General features: G+C 24.2%; 1 protein-coding gene across 4 annotated transcripts; it reads left to right on the forward strand.

Moving 5' to 3' along the window:
• The first annotated feature begins 1,203 nt into the window (after window positions 1-1,203).
• On the forward strand, window positions 1,204-9,275 carry LOC112596428 (zinc finger protein 501). 4 transcript variants are annotated; one of them, XM_025342099.1, is made up of 3 exons: window positions 1,204-1,222; window positions 3,178-3,256; window positions 6,953-9,275. In XM_025342099.1, exon 3 carries the CDS (start codon window positions 7,398-7,400, stop codon window positions 8,763-8,765), a length of 1,368 nt encoding a protein of 455 aa, XP_025197884.1. In that variant the 5' UTR covers window positions 1,204-1,222; window positions 3,178-3,256; window positions 6,953-7,397; the 3' UTR covers window positions 8,766-9,275. The 4 variants fall into 4 exon arrangements, with proteins under 4 accessions (XP_025197884.1, XP_025197882.1, XP_025197883.1 ...); XM_025342097.1 differs by lacking the exon at window positions 1,204-1,222 and adding an exon at window positions 1,493-1,690; XM_025342098.1 differs by lacking the exon at window positions 1,204-1,222 and adding an exon at window positions 1,702-1,751.
• Window positions 9,276-9,532: the final 257 nt, after the last annotated feature.

The raw sequence follows: 9,532 nt of genomic DNA on the forward strand, positions 1-9,532 counted from the left end.
TGATATAAGTTGGTACGCAAAAAATAAAAATATTTGGTAATAGTCATTAATCTGTACCGCTCATGTCGAATATCAATAATATCATCTAATATAATAATTAAAGATTTAAACTGTACAGTGACAGGGCGTCGGCGCAATCGGCGCATACGCTCTTGCTTATTATACCTACCCTCAAATTTTCTCAATATTGTTATAATATATAGGTATTTAATCAATAGAATTAGGATTATTACTTTATCCCATATTTGTTAATAATAATATTCTGACCCTGGATTACAATAATTGAAAATATTATATTCAAAAAAATTGTTGAAACGTTTATTTTAAATATTACTTATTTATTTATGGTATGAGTCTACTTTTACTCTCATACAGTCTTTACAGCTAGATTTTATTACATTTTGATTTATAGAGAATTTGATGTAATTTGGTATAAATAATTAGGTATTATTATAATAATTAAATATTAATTATACCTATAATAAATGCAATATTTTTAGATAAGCATAAGGATATAATTAATTATAAAATTCTCTAATATTTTAGTCTATCCTAAAGCCAATGTTATTAGGTAATAGATATATGAATAATAAAAAGTGGCAGTAGTCAAATAGCAATCACTATTATTTTTATTTATTTTTATCTTATGCCACAATAGCATAATAACAGTGTGATAAATATTTTTCATGTTTTTATATTATCATTACAACAGAGCGGTACTTAACACTTATTTTTCAATTTATTTTGTTTTTCAAATTGTATGACTAAAATGACCTTGGTTGATTTAGAGGGCGTGGTGGGATGGCAAGATCAGAAAATTATCACAGTAGCTAATTCAAATGTTATCAAATTTTTATTTGAAAAATTGTGATTGAAAGTGTTACTATTACGTTATTTGCGGCCTACTCAAACTCAACTAAATAAGTAAAATTTTGAAATTTCAAAATTAAGGTTGGTTATTTATATACCATAATAACGGTTGTAGTGGCAACGTTGTAAAATCAAAATTTGGAGTTTTTTTTGTTAAATTAAATATTGTAAAGGACATTTGTAGTATTACACTATTTTTTTTATTTATTATTATATATTTATAAGTTGTAATATTTTGAATTCAAAATTATTTTTGCAATGATCATAAAGAAAAAATTGTTCTTACGGCGGGTCTCCACCATACATGCTAGCGTGTAGTATGTATATGTATAAAAATGCTTTGCTGTGATTGGTAGGTATCCGTGGTATGCATTTGGTAATCCAGATTCCATAGTGGTTATACAATTTTGTCATACGATTAATTATGTTACCGTATTGTTGAATTTAGCTCAACATTTTTCGTATACAAAGCATAAATAATTTGAATTTTGGTGAAACGTCCGTGGCGAACGGATTCGATTTTCAAAATACGTTTATGCTATCATACTAAAATTATATGTTCATGACATGGTTTAAACATGTATATATGCAATCATGATCATTTATGTGATAGGTTAGGTTTATTGTTTTAGAATTTGATAAAACAAAGTAAAACATAAAACCGCATTGCATATGAATACGTATTATTATTTATTATTTATTTTCTTTAATCATTGTTCTCCGAGACTAAGCAGTCGTTTGCATTACAGATTTGTCCTGTGTACCTATGTATTTATTTTTTTCGCATTTTTACTTATACAGTATACACCGTAAATGAGTAGTAAGTACCTTGTAAATTAAAGTAAATGAATTTCATATCGTTAATTCATATTTAATAATAGGTAAATATATATTGAATACCTAGGCTACCTACTTCAATGTATTCTGTGTGAGCATAAAAATATGTATTTAGTCTATGTATTACGATTTGTATAATCATTTTGTCTACTGATTATACTAAGTTTAACTAATCACTGCTTAAAATTTGTAGGTATATCAAATCATAACTCTCAGGAATACGTATTTTTTTTACATCTAATCTATTCTGTTTTTGTTTTCTAGTACCTATACTATTATAATTGCCATTAGGTATAATCAAAAATTACATTAATTAATATTTTATAACTTGAAATTTTCATTCTATCTTAATCCTTATAATGGTATATGAACTACCTAGACACATTATTTCTTTTGTTATATGACCTTATATTTAGTGTGATAAGGATGTACAGTTTTAGTTCATTAATTTTTAGTATCTTAATGTTTGCTGTCCATTTAATTATTAGGCTACGTAAATGTAGGGCCATATTATGTTATAAACTTGTAGAAAGATGGAACAAATTTGTTTGAATTAAGGCCACAGCAATTGTTTGAGAGGGAGTACATGTATTTATAAAAACTAAAATGACAAATAGAGAAACAGGTAGGTAATGTGAAATATTACTACGAATTATATTTTTATTATCCCTAGAAAACAAGCATTTAAAATATTTATGAGAATTCACGCACATAGTGTTTTTGACAGTGTATTGAAATATTTTAATTAAAATTATTTTATTGCTCTTAAATAAATAAAGAATTGTCAAATAATTGTTTTGATAATTTAAACAATATCATAAACATGTTATTATATTATTATTTAATTAATTATAAAGTGTTTTGTTCTAAAAAAATAATTTTCTCCTATTATTTGCCAGTAATTATTAGGAAACACAATTCTAAAATAACCCATCATTGAGTGTTCATAAAATAAAATAATTTTTAAATGTCATGGTATAGTATGCATAGTCTTTTACACTGTATTTTAATAGGTAATACATTTTGAACCCTTCTATGTTATTGAAATTATATCATATACAGTTGAGAGTTGTTTTGATTTTAGTTTATCATTTAATTAGAAGGTTACTTGGGTTAGATTATGTTAAAATTTCGTGTTCTTGAAACAATGAACAAATTTCTAAAAGCTTGGTTTTTAAGAGTGTAAAGCATGTGTTCTAGAGTTAAATATTTTATGTTAATGTTATTAATTTTTCCTTGATAGTTTGTCAATATTCTTGACCATAGTGAGAATATATTTCAAGTAGAAATGGCTCGATATTAGATTTTAAACACATGTTGTTTTAATTTTATTTATGGTAGTCTTAAGAAGAGTTTTACAATAAAAGTTGGATAAATGGGTTAAAAATGTACATTGCTAGGCCTTTCACTATAAAATGACATGTTTTACATAAACAATACTAATTTTATTTTAATGTATCATGTTTACAGAATTCAAAAAACATTAAGGAAGACCTAATTCAGTATGAAACAGTTAAGAACGACTATTAATAACTACGATAAATTCTAAGTGAGCATAACATTAGTATAATATAATTACAAATTATTGTAATTGTAACTTAGTGTTTTAATTATTTATGTATTTAATTACTCAGTTTATTTTGGATGATTATTTATTCACAGATAAAATATCTTATACAACAATAGAATGTGTAGTACTAATGTTGATGCATTATAAAATATTTTATAACTTCATAAACTAACATATACTATTAAATAATATATATATTATAAACTTACAAGATATTGTATAAATTTAAAATGTGAACATACACAAATGAGTAATCATTAACTTTCAATATTAAGGTTCAAGGCTATATTAAAAACATTGTGTTTGAAAACTTGCTTTGACATAAAAAAGAAATCAACTTGATTCACAATTTTATTTACTAAAGTAAGAAATTCTGGCAAAAAATGTAGCAGTTTCATGATTATTTTAATTAAATTAAATGTAAAACAAATTGTTTGACCTTGTACAATAATTATTTAAACTAAATTAAACCATTGCTACTGAGGAATCTATATAATAATTTAATTTTTTTTTTTTTTTTTAATCTGTTTTAATTAATATGTATCAATATTACATGTTACAATAAGTTTGTTTAAAATTATTAAATAAATGTGTTAACGTGTTATTGATGTATGGAAGATATGATATGTGTTAAGGATTAGGAATGATAGGGAGTTGAATTTTGTTAAATAAGAAAGTTAGGTAATTAAAAAAGGTTTAAGGATTGATTTTAATTTGTTGATGAATTTGACGATGATGTGAAGTTGTTGATTTGATGATGCTGTGTTAGCTGTAGTTTTGGTGTATGATTTTCAAAGTATTTTGTCTCTGAGTTATTTATTGGTTTTTGAACTTATTTTTATTTTTTTTATGTCAATAAAAAATTATTTTTTTGTCTAAAAATTTAAAAAATTTAATTAGATAATTTAATATAAGTTATCTCATATAAGTTGTTCTTTCAGATATGTACAATTTAAAATTAAATGGGCACATTTATTTAAATAAGTATTTGAAGTTCAAATTTTCACAAAATTATAAAAAAATTTAAAGTGTGCAATTTTCATCAGAAAAGTTTACAAAGTTCCTGTAAACGCTACATTTTGAAATGATAGTATTGTCAAAATTTTAAGTCAATATATTATAGTTAATGCTTTCAGTTGATTCTTTGTCAGTTCAGACAAAATCGCTTATAATTATAAAATTAGGCAATATCTTAAAATTTGAATATTTTAAAATGACAAAGTGTATAGTAATTACTGATTAGTAAAATATATAAGTATACATAAAAGTTTTAATGTCTGCAAATAATATTTCTGAATATTACTTAGCTACAAAATTGAATATTTTACAAATTTTTAATTATTTTATGATTTATAAAGTTTCCTAATCTTGGTTAAAAATTAAATTTGCAATAGTTAAAATAAAAATTCAACATTGTGTTTGTATAGTTTTAGATTAATTATCAAAAATTGATTGAAAATAAAACATTTCATATATGAAGACATTAATTACTAATAAGGATTTTTGTAATTTTTTTACTTATAACTTATAAGTAGAACATGGATTTTTGTGCATTAAAAGTATTAAAATATGCCATATAATATGCAGTAAAAATCATAAAAATATACAACAAATATGCAAGAAAATTTTTTTTATTTATATTAAATTCACAAATTAAACAACTTACAACAATTAATTACTTAAATAAACCAAGTAGGTATATTAAAATATTTTGTTTTAATATGCAATATATTTTGAATTTTGTTAAAACATACAGAAATATACAGATAAAATTTTACCTTTAGATTCGAATTGTTATGATTCGTGAAAATAACTAAAAAAAATCTAAAAAAGTGAAAATAAAATAAAAAGGGATTGCTTATAAATTTGCGCTCTGGTTATTATTTAATGCCAACAAAATCATTTTTAAAATTTTGCTTTAATATGCAATATATTTTGAATTTTTTTAAAAATGTGTAAAAATATGCATAAATAATATGTAATAACCATTAAATATGCAGAAATATGCAAAAAAAAAATTCATCATTAGATTCAAATTGTTATTTCATGAAGATATCTGACAAAAATCCAAAAAAGTAAAAGGGAAAAAAATATGCATTGCATAGGAATCTGCGTTCTATTCATAAGCAATCTTCTAAAAAAATTTTAAGTTTGAAGTTTTAAAAAAAAATAATTTAAAAATTTTCTTTTTGGTTAAAAAAATTTGTAAAAGTTTAAACAAATACTGCTACAAGAAAGTATTGTGACTTGTATTGACTATCTATATTTTTTAATTGGTATATTATCTATTTATTTGAGATTTTTTGTACAACAATTTTATTAAAGAAAAAAAATAGTAGCCAACAATATATAAATTAAAATTGTCTCATGTTAAAAATGTTCAAAAAAATGTCAATATGGGCATTTATTTAAAATTTCAAGTTTCTATAATTTTGATTTAGTTGAAAACAAGTTTTGTATTTAAATTCTAGTTTTTTTTTGATTTTTTCTTTTATTTTTTGTTCTTTTGTTAAGTGAGAATCATTTACTTTTTTTTTTTTATCTAAGTATCACCTAGATCGAATTTATTGAAATGAGAGAAGTGTGAATAATGATATGAGGAGAGTTGATTTTACTTTTGGCTTTGAAATTAGCTAGCTTGTTTTCTTTTATGTTAGAATCTTTTTGTTATGTAGAATGTGAATTTAATTAAGAAAATATAGGCTAATATCTCATGGTTTATATGTATTTTTAATATTACTAATAGGTGATAGCATTGAGAGAGCTAACGAGGATGAGATGCCTTGGATATTATGTTTGGCTATAAAATTGAGAGATTTTATTGTGACCAAAGATTTTTCTGTGTTTAGATTAAGCTGTAGCTGGGAAGTTTGTTCATGAATTCTGTATTGTTTTATATTACTAAACTCATCTTGGGATTTTAAAGCGCCTAGTATTTTTTTAAATTACGACATTTTGTGTTAGGTAATAATATTCATTTTTATTGATAAAAGAAGGTGTAATTTTTTTTTTTTAACATAAAGTTCAGTGGTGGTTTTATTGAGATCTTTCCATGGGGATCTAGAATAAGTAAAATAGGCAAAAATGAAAATATTTCTGAGTTTACCTGAAGTATTATTGGTATTTGGTAATATAGGTTGTTTCAGAAATTAGTATGAATTTAAAGACGTTATAAAAATCACAAATTTTATTAAAAATGAAACAAATTTTCTCAGACTGCACAGAAAATAACTCATTCATGTATAAAAAATTAACTCTGTCATAATATATTCAACCATGGAGTCAAGTCATTGATTTATGGGGTTATTGAAATTTGCAATGACTCGCCCACAAACAGTAGAGCTGAATTCGCGGATTATTCTTTAAATTTTTACCTTGAATTGCAGAGTGTTTTGCTGTTTATTCTTATAAACCTTCAATTAAACATAACTCTATGTAAAAAAAGGTTTTAAAAGAACTTAACTACTAAAAAAAAACTTATAAGTATAATAATAATTTAATTTAAATTGTATTTAAATAGGAACTCTAAAGCATGTTGTGTAGACTTGTGTGTATAAACCAAATTACAAAAACTTGTTCTATAAATGAAATAACTCATTTTTTTTTTTAAATTAATATTCTTTAGTTATAATCATTATCTTTTATTCTATATTGGTATTTTTTTTTTTTTTTTAGAACAAACTATGTCAAATAGAAGAAAATGTCCATAGAAAAAGAGCAAAAATAAAGGATCTGCAATACATTATTTAATTCTAAAAAAGCTTTTGACAAAGTATACATTGATTCATACCAGTTCAAGGCAAAAGCTATTTGTGATTATTGTAATAAATTATTTCATAGTAAATAATGATTGAAATCACATAATATACTATGTCATACAGGAGAAAAAACATGTAAATGTGATACATGTGATTAAGTGTTTTCTGTAGATTTAAACTTAGCTGCGAATACAAGGATTATATACTGGGAAAAGTTGTTTAAATGTGATACCTCAAGTGTTTTCTACAGATTAAAATTTAGCAGTGCATACAAGGTCATATACTAGGAAAAAGCCATATAAATGTGATATCTGTAATAAGACATTTTTTTAAGCAGAAAATTTAAAATTTATTCAAACAAAATGTCATTCAATTGTGATGTATGTAATGAAGATTTTTCTTTATGTTTTTCTCGTCATGAAAGCACATGTGCAATAGATAATCCATGTATATGTGTCATCTGTTTTAAAGTGTTTTCTTCAGAATATGAATTAACAAAGCATGAAAAGACACATAATGAGGAAAAGCCATATGGATGTGATAGTGATGAAACATTTCCTCCAGTAGAGAATTTAAAAAGCCATACAAAAACACATTCAAACGAAATATCATTCAAATGTGATGTATGTAATGAAGATGCTTCTACATGTTATACCCGTCATGAAACATTTTCTCAAACAGGAACTTCAAAAAGTCATAAAAGCACATATAAAATAAAAAAGCCATTTATATGTGATATCTGTTTTAAAGTTTGTTCTTCAGAATCTAATTTAGCAATGCATGACAGGATACATACTGGGGAAAAGCCGTATAAATGTAATATTTGTGGTATGGCGTTTTCTGTAGAATCAAATTTAACAAAACATATAAGGACACATACAGGAGAAATGCCATATAAGTGTGATGTATGTGATAAAGAATTTCCCAGATCAGATCAATTAAAATGCCATACAAGGACGCATACAGGAGAAAAGCCTTATAAATGTGATATCTGTGATGAAATGTTTTCTCACTTAGGAAATTTAAAAAGCCATATGATGTTACATACAGAAGAAAAGTCATATAACTGTGATTTTTGTGATAAAGTGTATCATACATATTCAGAATTATCGAAACATTCAAGGGCACATAGTGGAGAAAAGCCGTATAAATGTGATATCTGTGATAAAACATTTTCTTTTATTGGAACTTTAAAAAATCATACTAGGACACATACAGGAGAAAAGCCATATAAATGTGATATTTGTAGTAAAGGGTTTAAAACATTTTCTGTTCTATTAGTGCACAAAAGAACACATACGGGTGAGAGGCCATATAAATGTGATGTCTGTGATGAAACGTTTTCTCAAGCAGGAAATTTAAAATGCCATATGAAGACACATACAGGGGAAAAGCCTTATAAATGTGATGTCTGTGATAAAAGTTTTCCTAATAATCCTAAGTTGACAAGGCATAAAAAAACTCACACAGGAGAAAAACCTTATAAATGTGATGAATGTAATAAAAGGTTTTCTTTAAATTCAAATTTAATTACACATAAAAAGTTGCATGCTAAGAAAAAACTGTTTAAATGTGATAACTGTGAAGAAACGTTTTCTCAAGCAATAGATTTAAAAATGCATTCAAAAACTCATTCAAAAGAAATTTTATTCAAATGTGACGTATGTAATGAAGAGTTTTCTTCAAAAACTAAATTAAAAGTGCATATAAGGGCATATCATCCTATATAATAAGAGAAAATTCACATAAATGTGTCATCTTTGGTAAAGGGTCTTTTGTAAAATCAAATTTAATAATGCATTCAAGGACACATACTAGATAAACGTCTGAATAATATTAGAAATATAAATGTGATTTTTGTGTTAAAAGATATACTAACGCATACAATTTAACAGAGCATACTAGGATACATATCAAGAAAAGTCCTTAAAAATGCAATTTATTCTGGGTTCAGTTACAAGATGGATATTAATGTAATATTTGGTTTTCTAGCATTGATTGATGACTATATTTGTAAATCAAATTTTGTATTGGTACATACACATTTTTATCAAAATGATCAAGATATCATAGCATTCCCATATGTTATTTATTATTATGTTTATATTATCCTAATTTAAATAACTTTGTTAATATATTACTGTATATCCTTGTACTTCCTGACACATCATGTGAAACTAAATTAACTGACTCTTTATTTGAAAGAATTAAGAAATTATTTTAGAAACATAACGTCTGAAAATAAATTTAGTAGGTTATCCCATTTTGAGTATGTTAAAAATCATTTGCTCTGTTTTATTATATTCAATTTTATATAACATGATATCTTTTATTTATAAGGTGCATAAAATTTATATTTTATGCATTTATTGTTATACATTTTTCCCCTCTTTCAATAAATCCTTGTACCATTGGTTGGATTTCACTAAATATATTTATGTATATTACAATTGCTAGTGATTAGTAAATTATATTGTATCTTATATTTTTTTTTTTT

This window comes from Melanaphis sacchari, unplaced genomic scaffold (assembly GCF_002803265.2).
Source record: "Melanaphis sacchari strain LSU unplaced genomic scaffold, SCAv2.0 Contig31_pilon_pilon, whole genome shotgun sequence".
Taxonomy (NCBI): Eukaryota; Metazoa; Arthropoda; class Insecta; order Hemiptera; family Aphididae; genus Melanaphis; species Melanaphis sacchari.

Coding starts and splice junctions, on each gene's coding strand:
- LOC112596428 (XM_025342099.1), top strand. CDS start 7,398: ATGTCATTCAATTGTGATGTATGTAATGAAGATTTTTCTTTATGTTTT.